Source organism: Typopeltis vanoorti, chromosome 13 (genome assembly GCF_054136105.1).
Source record: "Typopeltis vanoorti isolate ZY-2024b chromosome 13, IOZ_Tvanoo_1.0, whole genome shotgun sequence".
NCBI classification, from domain to species: Eukaryota; Metazoa; Arthropoda; class Arachnida; order Uropygi; family Thelyphonidae; genus Typopeltis; species Typopeltis vanoorti.
This window is the reverse complement of record NC_143561.1, coordinates 61,144,235-61,164,772: the sequence shown is the minus strand read 5'-3', so window position 1 is coordinate 61,164,772 and position 20,538 is coordinate 61,144,235. Positions and strand designations below refer to the sequence as shown.

Genomic DNA, 20,538 nt, shown 5'->3' with positions numbered 1-20,538 from the left:
GTAAGAAAGCTATGTTTAAAAGTAATTCAGCAAAAATAGTGAGAAGACTACAGAAAAAGATATGGAAAGAAAGTGAAGGAAATATGATTAAGCTGTATAAGAAGAATGTAATTTCTTGTCAAGTACAATATATAATATGACTAAAGTAACAAAATGTTTAGACATTAACTAAGAAAAGTCAGGAACGGTATAAGAGTACCACAAAAGAAAATTGAGATTAGGGTCAATAAGTGATTTAAAAATAAAATGTGAAGGTAAATATATACTAGTTATCCAGGAAGAACGCAATAACCGGCACATTGAAGGTATGTTGAGTATTAAAGTTAGAAAAAGCTATTTGAAATCTAAAGTGTGGAAATGTGGAAAAGTAGATGGTATTCGAGCGGACAAATACTGGTTAGGAATACCACCTGTTTTCTAAATACTGTGGAAATACACTCGGCTTCATTAGACAGATTTTTGAGACAATTAAGATAAAGACTGGCTCCCTATTCATTCCAAAAAAAAATTAGTTAAAAGAACGCTTCCTTTCATTTCATAAACGAAAAACATAAAAGGATTAACTTTACTTTTTTGATGCTCAAATATGAAGTTAAAAAAATTGAGAGTGACAGATACATAATGCAGAAAGCTTTTACAGAATACTGAATTCTGGATAATCAGGGTCGAATCCTCATTGTACTTATCTGTAAAATGGAAAGAAACTTCTAGAACTACCATGAAATCAATAAAACCAATAAAGCAAGTATAAATGAGAAGCTAATAAAACTTATTTAAGAGAAACTTGGATTCATGCTAAAATAGGAATAGCAGGCTATGATTTTTATTGGATGTCTGTTTCAGTTTATCTTAGCTCAAAAATATGTATAATACAATTCTAACTGAAAAACATTTTTCGATAGTATACAATTATATGGTGTGTATAAGTTGGCCTAATTATGATATAGGCAATATAGCCTATATTTAAGTTGCAAATCAGCCATTTGAAAAGAAGTGTATAAAGAGGAAGATAATTTGATGTTAAACCAGGTGTTATACGCCATCTCTACTCTTCATGGATATCACAACTGTAGATATTCAACTATTCTTCACTTTATGCAGATAATGTTATACACCTAAATAAATTCGCTGCAAGCATTCCGAGTTCTATGACTAATAGTGAATAAATGTTGTGACATATTTGTAATAAAAAACAGCAAAACGTTTTCTTACCAATAAAAAGCAACAAGAACAGCAGAATAAGCAATGAAAATAGCTCGAAGATAAAAAGCATTAAAAGTATTTTCAATGAGAATCTGAATAACAAATAAAATATTTTAGCTATTTAGGCAATTTTAGTGAAAATAGCACACTAAATATAGAAATAGATAATAGAATAATCAAGATTTGTATGATGGAGAGTCAATTTAATGAAATTACATACAGTAAGAAGGTTAGTATGGAGTACGACCAGTTTAATACATTTTATACGGAATAATAAAGATAAGTCAGAGAACAAACTAGAAGTATAGCATTATCCAAGAGCCAATTGTAACATATAAGCCCGAGAGTTGCATTAAAAATAATAGAAACAAAAATTGATCAAAAGACTTTGGCATTGAGGCAGTTTCCAATGATACCAAAGACAGAAATTATCATATGATAATTTCAATAATTGTGAAAATATCCTGTCACTATAAAAGGCAGGCACTTATCTACGAATTTACCAATGGCTCTAAAGGCCTAGCTACTCTGCTGCTGGTAGAGACTACGGATGTGAAAGATCTAAGTACAATTTCGGGAGACAGGATGCCATCAATGGTATGACCATGTTAAAAGTTAATGTTATGAAGCTATTTTGAAAGCAAAACTACTCGAGGTTGGGTTGATATGATCACCTAAACAAAATCGGAACGCAAGAATTGCAAGAAGAAACCCGGAGAATACTAATCAGTAGATGGATTCATAAGTTATCATTTCTTCAGAAGACCAAAGTATAGAAGCTGACAACAGATAATTTGGAATAAAACTTGATATGAAGATAGTAATAATGAAAACTTAATTATGTTGAAGCATTATGTTATTCTGTATCTGGATGTTGACGATGAAATGTTGGGAGCATCTTCCCAAACATGAGAGAAATAATGCACTACTTGGCAGATCTGGAATTTGTAAATGCAAGCAATTATTCGATAGAGAAGAATCATCTGGAGCAGAAAAGGAAGTCCAGGTTTTTGAATGCAGGGGAATATGTAGATGTATATTTATGACAGAAGAAATTATCAGTTCACTAGAATGAGAGGATGTCGTCTTGACTGTAGACTTGGATCAACTTAAACGTAATATATGATAAGAAAGTTTTTTTGTTATTATTGTTGTTGTTGCATGAATAATACAGGAAGGATCAAAACTGACTACTTTATCTTTTCTTCCAATAGAGAATGATAGATTACGGAGTTTGCTCTGCATGTCTCCTGCAGTCTTATTGCTTTGTATTTCAGAAGGAGGGGAGTAGGTGAAAGAACAGAAACCTCTAGCACCGCTTATAGGCAGAGAATAAAAAGTCATCCATCTTTGTATGAAGAGACCTTTACATGAAAATGAAATTAAAATACGCGAAATCCATGAGAAATCCATGATCGAGCTTGGCACAAAAACGTTTGTGCCAAGCTCGATCAAATGCTTGGCACAAAATATCGAGATAAGAATTAAGAATCAAGTTCTGTGGTTGAATACTTAATGTAATCACCAATGAAGCAATAAGCTTTCAGGTATTGGAGGCAAAAAAAAAATAAATCCATCATTGTCCCATGAAAAATCATGGGACCATGTTTCATCAAAAACAATTAATCGAAACACAGTTCATCCCATGACAGTTCATCAAATGGCAGTTCATCGAACGACAGTTGATTCCTTGCTTTTCTGATAAATTGCCTTTCTTGCACTGGAGTTTGATAAATTGCTTTCATTGACTAGCATGCCATGAATAGACTTTCAAGTGAATCCAAATAGTATATGTATGCATTAGGCTACATTAAGGTTTCTCTTTTACTCTAGGTGTCATTTTGCTTCTAAGCAAATAATAATTCTACACAAATCCCAATCTGCAGTACCTAGTTAGAAAGATCTGGTTCCAGCTCTATCTATACCGCTAGGAATAATTATTTCCATTGAAATAATTCCTCGACAAGTCTTGACTCCAAGAGGTGTATGTATGAAGTCAAGTATTTGTAGCCTATATTAATATTATATTTTGATAGATGCATATACAACTATCAAAATCTATCTTTATCATCCATCTTCACAAATCACAAATTAAAAATCTAAATGAAAATCAAAAATAAAACATAAAACTTTAATCATAATTTTTATTTCATTTTTGTTATTTATTTTAATTTAATTTAATTTAATTTTTTATTTAGTTATGACATCTAATTCTATTGTCTCTGGTCAGGTGTCAGGCATTTGCGCAGTCACGATGAAAGTTAATCTTGATTTAGTTATTACGATATGAAATGGTAAGTGTATGACATTAGATATACGTTGAATTTATACTGAAAGAAATATTATTATTATTATAAAAAACCTCCATGGAGTCAAAGACTCATCGTGGGAGGTCCACTGTTATACCTTGTGCGTTATTTGTAACGTATAGTTCTAGAAATATACGTTATTTCTTTCAAATATATACGCTCATTAATTTTGATAAATTGGAAATATTGCTACATATATCGAGAGAAGTATGCAGTAACGTATTAATCTTTACTTAACGAGCAAAAATTTATAAAAATATCATGGTTATCAACAGGAAGTCAAAACGTGCCTTTTGCACGAAAAGTTCATTGAACTGTTGGTGCAATGTATTATATACTGTTGTTGTCTGGTGACGAGATAGGCTGAAAACATTGAGAAAATATCCTAATATATACACTGTATATATATGGGATTTCAGGCTTGGTTGTTGCCATCAGGACTGCAGTAAACTCAACAGAATAAAGTACGAATAATTAAAAAATAAATAAAACTTGAAATGTTTAAAGGTAATCTTTTTGTAATATAACAGCGGCATTTTTAACCTTTCACTCAGAAAAATCGACTATAGACCTCACATTTTACATAATAATACGAGTGTTAGGATTTACGTCCGCAAGATGATTTATGATTTCCCAAACGAAATAGATGAACCTCTTTTAACCCTTACTTAATTTTGGAATTCGATAGGTAGCGATTCTCCGCTTTTATTTTTCAGTAACTGAGCTACAGCTCTGATGATAGTCAAGAGTAGGTCACACTACTATTTAAAAGGGACTAGAGCAGGGCACACTTCTGCCGCTATCTTTTAATCCTAAACCCTGATATTCATAATGTTGTGTGAAATGGTTCGACTGAGAAAACGACAAATTTCTGAGAAAACCCAGTTTCTCAGAAAGAAAGACACTATGGTACCAAAAACGTTGCCACGAAGATAGACAGGCACACCTACACCTTACATGTAAGAATCATTACATGTTTATACGAGTACAGTACAAAAAATAATAATGAATATAAGACAAATATTTATTTTTTTCAAACGGGATCATCAAGTGGGAAATGGATTTTCTGTTTCCTTCTGGTAACTCAGATTTTTATTCCTTCAAACTGGCAGTCCACCACCACAATAAAACATAAAGCATTACAGTCAGTTTAGATGCAGCAAACAAAAAAAGACATCAAACTTTTTCCAATCATTGTGAGGTACTTTTATCCAAATTGTGGTGTTCATGACAAAATTATAGACTTTATTTCCTTACCTGGTAAAACATCCGACATACAGTGTGCTATGTTGAAGGAAATAAGTGACAAATTTCCCTTACAAAACAAAATTGTTGCTTTGTGTGTGCAAATAACACGAACACCAATTTTGGTGGTTGCAAAAGACTTGGCAAAAATAATGTTTATGTAATAAAACTTTTTTTATCGTCTTACTTTTTCATGAATACAGAATATTACATAACCCCGTCCCGTTTTTTGTCTGAAGGAAATATGGTCAGCCTACTATGAAGCCAACAAATCACATGCAGATAAGATAATTTGCGTGTTATGAAACCAAAGTACTACAGCTCATTTTTTTTTTTTTTCAATGAAAATCTACGCACGAAATATTGCTACCCCATACTGTGAATGGGCTCATGAAGGTTAGATAATCGGGAAAAATTCATTTCTGCTCTAAAGACGAAACATGGTATACTTTTTTTTACACCATTTCTATTGTAAACCATGGAGGTCTTGGAATTTTCTCGTTGTCCTGGTTAGTGTCTAGCTTACGTTTATCCAAATTACAGAAAATTTCTCTCTCCACTTCAGAATTATGTCTTACTGTCTCTAGGATTTCATATATTAAAAATTATTATCGACATACCGCTGAATGGCTGCTTGATGAAATGACATCGATTACGACTGTCTTGGCTGAACAAAGGAAATGGACTTTAATGTTGATCCATTCAGTTGATGGAGTTGCATTACAAGAATCTAAATATGTTTCCTCTCACATCAATGGATTAAGGATGAACTCCCCTTTCTGCGTGGATTTTAGTAAAAAGATTTAATGGGAATAAGAATAAATGATCTGCGGACTCGAGCTCGTACAACTTGGGGAAGAAATGATAACAAGAACTACAGAGTTATCGCACTCATTGAGTACTTGGCAGAAGACACAATACAGCAGTGAGTGTTATACAGAATAAGTTGAAGAACAAAGCATGGATAACCCCGCTATAGGACTAACATTGGATTGAGGAAGACTGAAATAATAGTCGTTATTGAATATTGACGTACAAGTTGGTGCTGGGCGACCATTCACTACCTAACATTATGAGAAAGCTGCCTACTATGCTGAAAACTAAGAGTTGGTGAGGCTATTTCAGAAAGAATACCACATTATACCAAAATTTATCTCTGCAGTTGTATCCTTTATGGTATCAGCAAAGTTATATGGACCTACTAAGCTTTGACTCTCTCTGACTGATTTGAAGATACTCTCTTTGTGTACCTTACAGGTCACACACTGGAGGCATGAAGGACTTCTCAACTCCCCAGTTCTGGAGTTGCATAGCACAGAGTATTGTTTGGGGCTTAGACCTCTTCTAGTCCTATATGTGGGACCATAGTATGTAGCACCCTTTTTAGTGCAAAGTTTTAGGGAGGGAGGATAATAATAGTACAAAATAAATTTACGATAATCAAGTAAAAGTCTAAGAAATCATTTACTGCCTAAAGACCTCGCAAAAACTCTATTTCACTGAGAGTTTTAAATCTAAGCCTGTGGGTGGCTTGCAAAAACGGAATTGATTTCTGCCACTTAGGCCGGCTCGAGTTACATGGATGATAAGCACTTTTGAGCATGTTGTGTATAGATGAAAATAATAAAAATGACGTAAAAAATTGATGTTTTTTGAGGATTAAAAAGAAAGCTGCTAGCTTGACAGTGTACATATAAACTGGTCATTCGGTTATATATAATTAATAATTATATAATAAATGCAAGCAATATGAATAAGTTCAAGCAAACCTACAAGTAAAACAAGGGAAAATGAATAATCTCACATTTCGTGTTACGGTCCTTATTATACAAATGTAATAATAATGATAATAAACACAAAACAACAGTCTTCAATAGGGCATATCGGAATATACTGTGTGCCAGACTGGTCGATTGGGCATCGTTTCAGATGACCAAACGAATTTCATTCTTACTAATTTAATAAGCCGAAAGGCTGTTTTACCGGCGAACATGTTAATAGAAAGGGGGATGGTGAATCCCTTTAATAGCCGGGTACGAAACTCGGATCGAAATCCATCGTAATCCATAGAGTTTCATGCCGAAAAATTTAATAATGATATCATTTATAAATGAGATCATTTATATTTAATATTTAATATTTATATTTAATAAATGAGATCATTTATATACTTGGGCCTGCCGATAGTTTTTTTCGGCATGAAACTCTATGGATTACGATGGATTTCGATCCGAGTTTCGTACCCAGCTATTAAAAAGAATTTCATTCTTGTCACATAGTGTGCACAGGAAAAGACTGATAAGAGTAAAGTTGGTCCAACGGATCCCTGTTCCCTGTACCACGCAAATGTGTGGTACATGGAACAGGCACTGGCTGAGCAGCATCATAATTCAAAAGACCCTATTATGTCAGATGACAGCACTGCATCAACGAAGTACGTTTTCTTTGCTCATGTTATTCCCTGATACGGATGAAAACACGTTTTGATGCCACAGTTTACCTGAACATCATGCTTGCTGTTTTTCCATCTGATAATGGGGTTACTAAGTTAGTAGAATAATGCGTCATGTCGCAAAGCACAAATCGTTTAAGAATGGTTAGAAGTAGTATGCGAGGAACTTTAGCATACTTTACTGGCCTGCTTAGTTATTCTCGGTTGTCCATCTCAGAGCGGAAATGGAATGAGCTACTCACTACAGAAAATTCACTGTAGTTCAGTATCAGGCAACTGTAGTAGATTAAGGCTCCTTGGAGCCTTAATCTACTACAGTTGCCTGATGTTGGGAAATTTTTAAAAAAAAACTGAATTTATTCAAAAAAAAAATCTGCTAACCTATACCAACAATCTACTAATCATGGAATCGAGTGAATAAAAAAGCGGGGGGGGGGAGCTAGTAAAAGTTCCCCTAGTGGGTGTCTAAAATCTAATTATAATCTTTCTTCATCAGTCCTAGCATCATGAAAGTTATCAGGACGCCATGTATGTAATAAAAAAATATTATATTTTTGAAAGCCTCATAATTTATTGACGAATACAAAAAGAGAAATATTCACACGGTATGACTAACATGCTGATTATATGTGATGTACCATCACAGATATCATATTACAAATCCAGATATATATTTCGATGTTAGGCTCCCATATATTATATGACACTCAGGCGTATTGACTGGATGTGTCACTATGGCTTCTTTTGCATTCTTAAATAAAGAGGTATTAGTTTTCAAAGTTATTTTATTTCACTTCTGCAAAATAGAAAAAAAGTTCATAATAGAGCTGGCGTGACACTGAAATAACTCATGGTTCGATTCTAGTCGGCCCATGGAAAGGATCAATGATTTTGTGTAATAACCGAGCGATTATTCCTGGTTAGGAATAATCGCTCGGAGGAATTTTTGGCCTTGGTTAGTTCTTCCTAGCCACAGGTTATTGGCATTAGTGAGAAATGGCTAACAGAGGGTGATATAGTTAGTGGGATAGAATGTGGGGGGGGGGGGTATAGTGTGTTCAGGAAAGACAGAAAGAAAAGAATTGGAAGGGAAGGAGTGTTATTGATGATAGCTGATGAACTGCAGCCAAAGAGAATAGAAGTTCAACTTCAGGATAGTCAAAATAGCACATTTGAGGCTAGCAGAACAAAATTTACAGTTGGGTGCTGCTATAGACCATGCGATGAAATAGATGATGGAGATAGTATGCATAGGCAAATAGACTCAATGAATGGGAACAGGAAATTATTATTGGGGGGGGGGTTCAACTATGGTAACATTGATTGGAGGGAGGAGAGGACAAATGGGAGGAAGGAGAGGACAAATGGGAGGAAGGAAATGAGTTTTATGCAGTTACTAAGGGATAACTACCTGAGACAGCATATAATGGAATATACTAGGGGTTAGAGAGTGCTTGACCTAGTAATTACATCTGAGACATTGACTATTATGAATATGACCATATTGCCACCAATTGGTGAGAGTGATCATAAGGTCTTGACCTGGGAAATGGCTAAATGTAGAATTTTCACTTAAGAAAATGTATATGTGGAATTAACGGGCTGGTAAGTATTTAGGAGATTGCTTGGATCAGTGCCATGACATGTTAAACTGCGAGGGCTGGATGTTTATAGTTCATGGGAAGTGGTAAAGGACCGTTTGAGGGAGATAATGGCTGACTGCATACCTAGAGTCCGGAGAGTAAATGGATCAATAACACCAAGCATGAGCTACAAAAAAAAAAAAAAAAAAAGAAAGAAAAGAAACAACTGTGGATGAAATTTAAGGAGAAATGTGACCAGAAGGGTAACTAGTGTAATAAGAAAAGCAAAAGCAGATTATGAAAGGAAATTAGCAATACAAGCTAAAGTGAATCTGAAACAGTTCTTTCGATATGCTGCAAGTAAAAGAAAAAAATGTATGCGGCAAAATGATTTTAAAATGATGGCAGGGAGGTAACTGAATCAGCCGAAATAGTAGAATTACTAAGCGAACACTTTGCAAGAGTATATCATCCAGGCTGTGATATTGCAGGAATGAGAGAAAGAATGGCTGATACAGGAATTAAAGTAAATGAAATCGAGGTGAATAGTATATTACAGAACCTTAATGTAAAAACATCTGTGGGATTGGATGGTTTACCAGCTCGAGTCTTACGTGAATTGGCAAAGGAATTGTCAGTTCCCTTGACCGTATTGTTTAATTTAAGTCTCAGCTGTGGGTTAGTCCCGAGGGGTGGAAAGAGTTTAATTACATAAAGGAGGTTCCAAGACTGCTGTTGCAAATTACCGACCGATCAGCATATCAGGAATCGTTGTCAAGTTTTGGAGATATTAGTCAACAGGGATACTGCATGGAGGACAGCATGGTTTTGTGAAGGGTAGATCATGCCTCAGTAACTTACTCACGTTTTATAATACAGTGACGGCTAAACTGGATAAGGGTAATGGATTTACAGATACTGCTGGACTTGCTAAGGCCTTTGACAGATACTACATGGAATTCTAATCAGTAAACTGCAGCACATGGGGACGGATATAGGGTTGGTGAGATGGATAGGAGGATGATGGAGAGATATTAGAGAGTAGTTTATTCAGGAGTGGAGTCCAAAAGAAGGTCTGTTACTAGTGGTGTGCCGCAGGGTTCTGTTCTTGGACCACTGTTATTTAATTTGTTCATTGATGATATAGGAAAGGATCTGAGAAGAACTGTTCATTTATTTGCTGATGATGTGGGTAGAGCAATAGTAAATGCATATTATGTTAAAATTTTTGCAGGATGATTTGGATAGATTAGAAGTCTGGGCTAATGAGAATAGATGTCAGTTTTGTTTATAATTAATAAACATGTATCTTTAGCATCCCAAAGCACCGGTGCCATGACCTTTCCTGCTGATGGAACCAACTTTGTCTTTGGCGCTGAACAGCCAGCTTCTGTTTTGACTGCTGTTTGGATTCTGGTGAGTAATAGTGAATCTAAGTCTCATCTATAGTAATAAATCGACGCACAAAATCAGTTTTATTCTTGTTAAACCGCTCCAATCACTTTGACTCGCCGGTCATCCAATACCATATTGTGCACTTGATCAATGATTTCTGGTGTTGTTACACTTTTTGGTCGTCCTTCACATGGATTATATTCAAGGCTGGTACGGCCACGTTTAAACTCGGCAGCCCAGTTCTTAATTATCGAAAACGAAAGAGAAGAGTGCCCATAAACTTTTATGAACTTCAAATGAATTTCTTTTGGCGTGAAACCTTCTTTTACAAAGAATTTTATAGCCGCACGATACTCAATTTTATCCATTTCACAGGATACAGACACTTTTGTTTCAAACAGCTGTATAAAACAAACTACTTGATATAATGACTTACAATATCACATGGATGCTTATGACAGATGTACCAACTTAGAAAAAAAAACTTGCCGATAGTGTTGCCATTTATAGTCGAGGCCGAGAACGTTTCAGACCACCCTCGTATATATATATAGTGGGGGGGGGGGCTCTTCCCCCTGGCGCCTACGGCTCCCCCCCCCCGAGTTCCGGGATGGTAAGCCGGTTCTCCATTGTTTTGATACGTCCAACAAATTGTTGTCTCATGAAGGCAAACACATTGTTGGACGTGAAACGTTTCAAATTTCTGCATATCAGCTTAACCCGGCTCAAAAATAGATATAATCTTCAGTCCGACTGAAGATCGAGAAAATTTGATGCCTAGAAAGGGAAGAGAACCAGTGATTTTTTTTTTTTTTTTAAATTATGCTGTGAACGTGATTTTTGATAGTTGGTTGTCCAGCTGATTGAAGAACTCCAGGAGTATGTCCTGGCCATAAACCCAAGTCAAGAAAACATCATCGATGTATCATTTCCAGAGTCTTGATCTTAATGGGGAAAGGATTCGCGGTTTCAGATGTTTCCATAGAGATATTTACTAGTTTTCCATCATTGCCAAGCTTGAATTTGTTCAGATAGTGTCCCTGTTACTAAAGTAACTAAAATTTATTCAATGTTTTAGAAGTCTCATGATTTTCCTGTAGAGTTTATCTTCCTCTAGTGTCATTATTTCTTCAATGGTAACATTTCTAAAAAGCGAAACAACATCTAAGCTTGCCATGATTTCATCTCTTTTAAGATGGATAAGGTGTCCTTTATTAGAAAACAAAATCTTTATTGGTGTTCTTGATACAAGAATCCGTGTAACCGTCACACTTTTTAATGATTTAGCTAAACGTTTTGACAACCTATAAGTACATGAGTCAGTATTTTCAGCAATTGGTCTCAAAGGACTTTTTTCTCGTGCATTTTGTACACATCATATAATCGAGGAAACACACTATATAAAACGAGACTATTATTACGATGAAGCAATCATAACGGTTGTCTTATTGTTCTAGTCAATTCTACAGTTGTTTTGAGTGGTAAGATTTTATACTTCTCAGGTAGGATCTCTACAATAAGCGTCCATATTGGTGGTATTCCACTTATCTGCTGAAAGAATTATGTCGGTGTTTTCGCTTAATAGTTTAGTACTCTACGTTAATTAGGAGTAATGTCTTTTGGTGGTCCTGTTTTGTTTATTACAAGGACTGATTCTAGTAATAAGCTAGCCTCTTGGGGTGGAGGTGAGGGACAGCTGATCTCCACTTTTAGTCCTTGATGACCTTGAGCCAGCTAACTATATATATATAATAATTTAGCGATTTGGACTCTTCTAGCAAGACAACGCCAGTGTCATAAGGCTCTCACTGTGCAAACATGGTTCGAAGAACATATCCAAGCATTCCATGTGTCGCCTAATTCAGACTTGAATTCCAACGAACATTTGTTGGATCATGTCGAACAAGCACAAATATCCGTCACTCGACGCCAGTGACCAACTAGGTGACTGACCTCTGAGACGTTATTCTGCCTAGTTGGTTCATAATACCTGAAGACACTTTCCATGGTCTAGTGAAGGCAGTGTTAAAACCTGTGCAAGAGGATCTTGGCCAAAAAGGACCCAACACGCTACTTTTACTAATACTAGATATATTATCATATGTGTTAGCTCTTTTAAGTGTGTATATATGGATAGTAGTTTAGATGAAAAATTATCGTGATACAATGACTGATTTAGCATTTTAATCTATTTTAATTCGTGGTTTTCACATAAGGTTGGAAAGTGTCTCTTCCGGTCTAATTTGAACCACGGCAATGTAGGTTATCACGACAGATGTAACTGTTATGCCGTTTCCAAGCATTTTGGCTAGATCATCGAGAAAGAGCTAAATTACAAGGATATTTATTTAAATACAGTTTCTGGTTGTTATATTAGTTACACCAGAAATCGAAACAGTCAATTGACAAGCTGTTGATGTGCAAACCGGATATTGATTAAATGAGAAGCCAATAATAATAATAATAATAATAATAATAATAATAATAATAATAATAATAATAATAATAATAATAAACTAGTACTATCCCCTGTGAAGCCGATGAGGGGATTCATCGATTGGATACTGCCTGGATCGTAGTTCTTAAACCATTGCGTTACACTAACATGTTCTTAAAAGTTAATTTCAAATATCTTGCATGATTATGCATATCAGTCCGAATTGAAATCAAGAGGGAAAAAAGTTGAAAATGTTAGTGCATTTTCAATACTTTTATCATTTCATCATTTAATCATTTTAATTAACTTGATCTGTATATAATACTTGGATGAAGAAAACCATCTTCAACTTATGAATAACACAAGATTCTTTGTATCTGCGATGAACAGACTGGGAAAGATACGCGACTCCATGTCATTGTACACACTATAACTTAAGCAAATGATACTTACCATCTGGTTCCGGGAATTCCTGAGCAAGAGTTAATGTTAAACAACTGAAAAGGATGACGACTACATTAAGGACACAATTTTGCGTTGCAAACATTGTTAACAATTGAAGAACTTGAGCGTTTTAGCCACCTCAAGTAAGGAAGAATTAGTTTGTTGCTTCCTACATTATTATGCGACAGTTTCAAATTAACAAGCTTCTATGGAAAGCATATGCAGACCAGCGAACTGGTCTTTATACTACAAAAACATTCAACGTCTCTGCTTATATTGATAGAGGACAGTCGCCCTTCTATGCCAGATACTTTTCTTCGCATGCGCCCACGCGGGTCCCTTTCAGGGTGGGAGGTGTAATGTGATCCACTAGCCCGTGTGACCCATTATCAGCAGACGCACATTAATATAAACTGCAGCGACTGGGTAACTGGCCTGACGAACTCGGAAGAAGAAATTGTTTCAAGATGTGACATAGTACTTCGCTATATTACAATTATAGGATAAAACTCGGCCTAGAACTTCTTTACTAGCATTATAACGGTTCATCATGGTATTCAGTAGAGTAATACATGTTACTCATCAAAAAGAACGCTTTCAGTAAGTAGGGATGGGAAGCAAAGCGAGACCAACGGAGACAAGCAATGAACGTTATGAGAAACGCCAGCCACAGCAGTAAGAAAAAAAAGAAGGGGGGAGAAAAAAAAAAGAAAGAAATATGACCCTGACTGAGTTTCACGCCACAAGCGAAAGTGTTTATTTTGACTTCCTGTAGCAAAAGGGTTAAGGGCTATTCCAAAAGACGAAGAATTTTAGGCTAGTGAAAAATATAAACTGCATTATCAATTATATTAAGAAAATATATAAAACTAGTTTCGATAAATTACATACTGTAAATATTATTATAAAATGAAAAGTTTTCTTTTTATTTATTTTCATGACACAAGCATAAAAGACTTGTTTCTTTGGAATTCGACAGTATCTTATTCTATAAAAAAAAAAAGTCATAACCCTTCCTAAGGAATTTGATAGTCACTAAAGGATGTCTCTTGGTTGGAGTATTCTCAATGTGATTTGTCTATTTGCAGGAGGAGTGGACAGAAAGGGCGTTTTATTTGAAAGAGAGAAAAAAAAAAGTTCATATGAAAGCCCTTGCTTTCTTGCATTTGACCTAGACTGTAACCTTATATAATGGAAAATGATGGTAAATTCTTACAGGTCAGTTTCAATTTTAATTAATTTTAATAACCCAAGAGAGAGAGAGAGAGAGTGTGTTTACAGTATTAAATGTGCTTTATACATTTTTTTTTTTTTTTACAATTCTGTCAGTAAACAATATAAATAAATTTGTTAAAAAATAAACATCAGGGAAATGTTATTTAAAATTAAATGAAATCAAAATTTAATCATAAAAATGATTCCAAGAAATTTAAGCTCCGAATTAGAAAAACTTCACTAATAATGACAAGTAATATTATTTAAAACAAATAAATCTTCTATTTTCAGCGGTCCTTGAAATACGAATAACAAAAACTATCAATCAAATTTAATAAGCAAGAAAACAAGAATAAGAATCCATAACTCAATAGCAAGACATATTGTTCAGAAGCCATAACTCAAGGAGACAGAAAAAGAATGATAAGCTCTGAAATGGGATTGATACGCAAAACAACTGGATATAGACTAGACTTCAAAAGAAATAGCGATATCTTAAAGGAACTTGAGGTGATATCTGTTTTAGACTAGATCGATCTTTAAAGAGTGAGATAGAGACAACATACAGAAAGAATGAGTGAAGGAACACTCCCCACAGAGAATACAGAAATCGATCCCAAGGGAGAAGGAATAGAGGAATGCCTTTGAAAAGATGGGAAAAGACCGAAAGAGGCCTAGTGGCCTCTTTCGGTTACTGAAAAGGAAGAAGAAGAAGAAGATAAATCTTCTATAACGTTTTATTTCTAAAACGGAATATGAGGCACTGTTTAATCCTGACTTTAGAAACCTGCTGGCTGGTACCTTCATCATCATCACCACCATTAAAAAATTACTGAAATCTCTAGCTGACGTGCTACACACGAAAGTGATCATAAGAATACGACATCCTAACTCTGATCATAACTCTTTCACCGTGTGAATATAGTGTGATAAGACCGATTTTTCTGAATTGCAGGATTTAAAAACAGAAAATCGAGATTATACACTCAGCATTTATACTACATGTAAATAATTATTTGGATAATTTTTTTTAATCTGATGAGGGAAAATGAATATTTTTATATTCATTTTTGTTGACTTCTTGTGTTTCTTGTATAAAAACGGATCTCTTTTTTAACTTGATTTACATGTATGCTTTCAAAATCCCATACGAACAACAAAATTTCGTATCACTCAACACTTTCAGTAAGTTGTTAGTAGGCTGCTTTTCGTTATTATTACGTCGATTGATATGCAATGTGGACTAATTAAAAAATAATGAAAAAATGACGCTTTTCACACGATTTGAATATGATAATTACGAATATACCGATTTTATAAGAAGTGAAGTTTTTATTTCACAGAAAAACAAGCTAGAAAACACAAATTTGTAGACATAATGTATATTATATCTACAAATTTGTGATCTTAAGTGTTTTGTGATCTTAAGAACTGTTCGGTGGTCACTAGATAATCGGAAATATAGTGATTTTTTTTTTTTTTAATTTTTGTTCTGTTTAATAAAATGGATGAAAAGTTAACTGAACTCAGATATGTACTTGAAAGCTTATTTCATGCAAGCAGACAAACTGGACAGACCACAAATTTAACTTGCAAATGTGCAAATACTTGTATTATACTTCATTATTTCACTTTTCTCTGAATTAATATCATCAGCTGCTACTGCAACCTGAGCTGCATCACTCGATATCGCCTAGATTCCCATCACGATTGCGAAATCACGCTGCTGCATCACAAGGGTAAAGATTTTGTTAATGTTAAAAATTTACTTTAACAAATATCGAAACAATAGTATATGGCGGAATTTCTTTTTTTTTTTTTCTTTTTAAAGGAATACTACATACAAGAAAGTGTAAGAGTATAATTCTTTTTCCTTTAGTTTTCTACTATTAACTGATATTATAATTTTTAGAACTTCATCATCATCATCATGCTTATTAAGGATTTAGGCCTAGAGTGGCCTGTTCCGGCCTTAGCCGTCATCGTCGAATCTCTTAAGAGGACGTCCTGGTTTTCTTTTTCCTAGTGGTTTGTAATTTAAGGCTTGTTTTGGTAATCTTTCTGTTTTCATTCTTTCAACATGTTCCATCCATTTATGTTTATATTTTTTAATTATTTTCTATTACTGATTCCTGGTTTAATTCTTTCAAAATTTCTCCATTTCTTTTGTGATCGAATAGAGTATACTTTGCAGTTTTTTTCATAAACTTCATTTCAGCTGTTATTATTTTTTGTTGTCTTTTTGTTTTATTGTCCAGATTTCACTTCCATACAATAGGACTGGTAAGACAAATGTATTATATACTTTTAGTCTGGTTTGTTTTTGAACTAGGTTAGAGTAAATATGGAGTTAATTACACCTGTTATTTTTAAATATTTCACAATTTTTAGGTTCTTTTTCATGTTTATTTAATTTTTAGAACTTAAAGGATTTAAAGACAACTTTATATATTTCTTTTCTGCACGAAACTTCTTGAAATGGGATGGAAGATGCTAGAATCATTCGAGAATCATTCCACTAGAATAATAGTTTTCGTCTAGATGAATTTTCAGAAATTTCCATTTTAGTATACAAGAAAAATCTAATATCAAAAAACTCCAGTAATGTTTGGTTCTGTAGCCGTAATATATATTTCGCAATTTCTTTCTTGAAATGTGTATATATATTCTATGTTGCAAAAGATAATCAGATATTTGAGTGTTTCATGAGCTCTTTCAAAAACCTCGATACACTGTTAACATATACCTTTAGCAGGCGATTACAGATGCCCATTCTCTTGGGTAAACCGCACTAAATGTTGAAAAACATTTTGCTCTTGTAGTAAAGGTATATGTTAGTCTCATACTCCATTGATGTTCTACTTTTCCCCATATATAGGGTTCATATAGGGATTCTGTGATGGCCGATCTAACTTTGCTTTTTCATTTCCACGAATTATGTCTCCACAATCATAGCGATATTTATAGTGCATTATCACTTTGATACCCTCGACTTGGATCCTCCGTAGGTCATTTCGTTTCGACAGAGCCCTGGGTTCGAATCCAGGTCTTTGACATGAGGAACCTTTATCAGGACTTTTTCAATCAAAAATGAGTTAGATGGCCTCATACGGATGTGGGGACGTAAACTTGAGTTTTTCTTCTCTCAAACAGGAAAACTGGTCCCATGAACACAAATATCTACAGACACGGGATATTACTGGACAAGAAAAGCAACAAGAAACCACCTTTGTTCTATAATAATTCCCTAGTAAAGTAGCATTTCATTCTCTCTCTCTCTCTCTCTCTCTCTCTCTCTCTCTCTCTCTCTCTCTCTCTCTCTCTCTCTCTCTCTCTCTACTGGGTTATTTCCATAGAAAGTTCACAGCCCACGCAACACAGAACTATCTAGACTTTCCAAATAACGTTAGTCGTTAATTTTTTCCTGGGCATGCAACAAGGGATCTAGACCATAAGAAGCATCCCCACACGGACCTAACAGGCATAATAAATTCTCTGATAAATAGCATTCTTCTGTCAGACAGTCTAACCCAAGAAGCCTCGATTTAAAGGAATGAATATTCTTATTATCGCGCCATACTACATCTTTTCAGTAGTGTACTATCCAACAATCATTGTAGCCTCTGCATCACGCGAGGTGAATATTCTAGTCGAACATCATCCCATAATCAACCACTATGTGATGATGTTTGACTTGCGTGCATCCTTACTATCGAAATCGAAGTTATGGAGCTAAATACATACTGAATTTCTGGTGAAGAGAATCTATTGATGCGCAGTGGGAGGAACGCATGAACGCATGAACGCATCACATGGCAGTGTTCCTCGAAGTCGGAATACAAACTCTGTACCATATCCTATTTCCTGTGATGTACTGAACATAGTCCCATTTAACTTGCTTAGTCTTTATGCATTGCCTCGTCACTAGTTCGCCACCAAGTCTTTTTTTTCAAAAGCTTTCTGGATATGTATAAAGCAGACTTTTATAACTTTCAGTTATAAAAGTGTATTTTAATTAAGCAAAACTAAATCAAATTTTGTCTAATCCAGTCTGTATTTTATATATATATTTTTTTTTGTTCATTTCTTATGGTCAAGTAATCTGATCTCCCCCCCCCACCTCCACACACACACACACTAGAATAAGGATAATGCGCAGTCAGAAGGACGTGTTATTCTTCAGACCGCGCTAAGGAGCCACTGTATAATTCAGTAAAGGGGGGATAACACAAAGAAGTGGGCTCTGTGTTATCCCTTTACTCTTTAACATCTACGTGTACGACTTAATACCAGCTCAAGCAAGTATACGTACACTGATGACCTAGCGATCCTACATCAATCTACCTCCTTTGCCAACCTGGAATCAACCTTGAACACAGACCTGAACATCCTGAAAGAGTACTTCAAGCAGTGGTACTTGAAGCCAAATCTAACAAAATCTGTGTCCACAGTATTTCACCTGAACAATGCAGAGGCGAATCGACACCTCAACCTTTTTTAATGTGGAAAAATGGTAAAAAAACACGAGCCTCACCAGAAATACCTTGGAGTGAGCCTGGACAGAAGCCTAACCTATAAAAGCACATCACCATCCTGTCCAACAAAATTAAAACGAGAAACAATATCATTTCAAGGCTTGCTGAAACAACCTTTGGTTGTGGTGCAGAAGTCCTAAGGTCGTCTGCACTAGCCCTCGCCTTCTCTGCAGCAGAATATTGTTCCCCTGTCTGGGAAAGAAGTGTACGCACTAACATTATAAACACCCAGCTAAACTCTACCGTGCGCACAGTTAGTGGGACAGTGAGAAGCACCCCTCTCTCCTGGCTGCCTGTCCTAACATTGCTCCACCAAATGTACGAAGAAGATAAGCCTTGATTAAAGAATTTAATAAAGAAATGAACAATCCACTCCTGCCCCTGCAACAGACTCTAATAAATCCACCTAGTCTTCGCCTAAAATCTAGAAAGCTTTTCTGGTCCATGGACGAACTCTCTTCAGCTGCCCTGCCATCAACACCTGACATATGGAGAGAATATTGGTCCAACAATCTCCCAACAAACGGCTTCCTGGTAGAAGATCCCTATGCTCTGCAGCCTGATTTTGCTCTTCCTAGAAGATTTGGTCATCAATCAACAGGATCAGAACTAACCAGGGCAGATGTGGTTACCTACTACATAAATGAAGGCTGTTAGACCACCCTTATTGTGATTGTTCTCCCGTGTCTCAGACGATTACTCATATTGTGAACGACTGCCCAAGGCGCCAATTTCACGGTGGTGGCTTACAGGACATCCACAAGGTGACGGGTGAGGCCTTGGATTGGCTTTTCAGACTGGACATTGACCTGTAGCTGTTCTGTATTCCTTTTGCCATAAGACTAAATAAATAAATAAATTCAGTTTTTATAGTAATTAAAATATTAATTTTAATTATGAAATTAATTATGAATTAATGACAAAATGCCAATTACAAATGATTTTCTAATAATAATAAAAGAAAATATTAAGAATGTAAGGCAACGGCCTGAAGTGAAGAGGAAGGAAGACTTAGTGGAAAATGTTTGAAACATCTGTCCTAAGGAATTTGAGAACTGTGAGCCATTCCTCAACAGCATTTTTTTTTTAAATAATAATTTTTAACATGCTGTTTGAGCAATAGCTTGCGACAATAATGATATTATCCATTAATAAAGATATTACAGTGTCACAAAAAAAGAGAAAGAAAATGCAACGTATCTATCAAAAATATATTATTCTGTTACAAAGAACCTACAAATCCTCACCAAAAATAACACGCTAATTATTTGATACATAATATTAGATTTATTGGACTATGGTTTCGATAAATATTTATACATAATTGTCGACCAGTTTCGCCAGCTGTGTAATAATAATAAATAATAATAATTAATAATAATAACAACAGCTGGCGAAACTAGTCGACGATTATGTATAAATGTTTATCAAAACCATGGTCCAATAAATCTAATATTATGTATCAATTTTAATGAAAACGACCAAATAATAACTATCATAATGAACACTAATTATTTATTTACATAATATTAACAATACCAGGAGTTACTTACAGCAACAACAAAAACTTAAAATTCCTCATTTTCATTTAATCTTCTGCCTCTCAGCTGCAATTTACAAAATAGTATTTCAGTCCTTGACCCATTTCACACTAGAGAGTAGTTCGAGGCTGTCATTCGAAATTTGGATGCTCCATTCAGACGGAATCGTTTAATTTTAG

The 20,538-nt window shown here is 35.0% G+C and overlaps 1 protein-coding gene across 1 annotated transcript in view; it reads right to left on the bottom strand.

The window, feature by feature from the left end:
- Positions 1-13,328, bottom strand: part of LOC150100214 (uncharacterized) — an 850,396-nt gene extending 837,068 nt beyond the window's left edge. The window contains exon 1 of the mRNA XM_090402345.1: positions 13,078-13,328. Within this exon, the coding sequence (XP_090258471.1) occupies positions 13,078-13,171 (94 nt within the window). The 5' untranslated portion in view covers positions 13,172-13,328. The remainder of the gene's footprint in view (positions 1-13,077) is intronic.
- Positions 13,329-20,538: the final 7,210 nt, after the last annotated feature.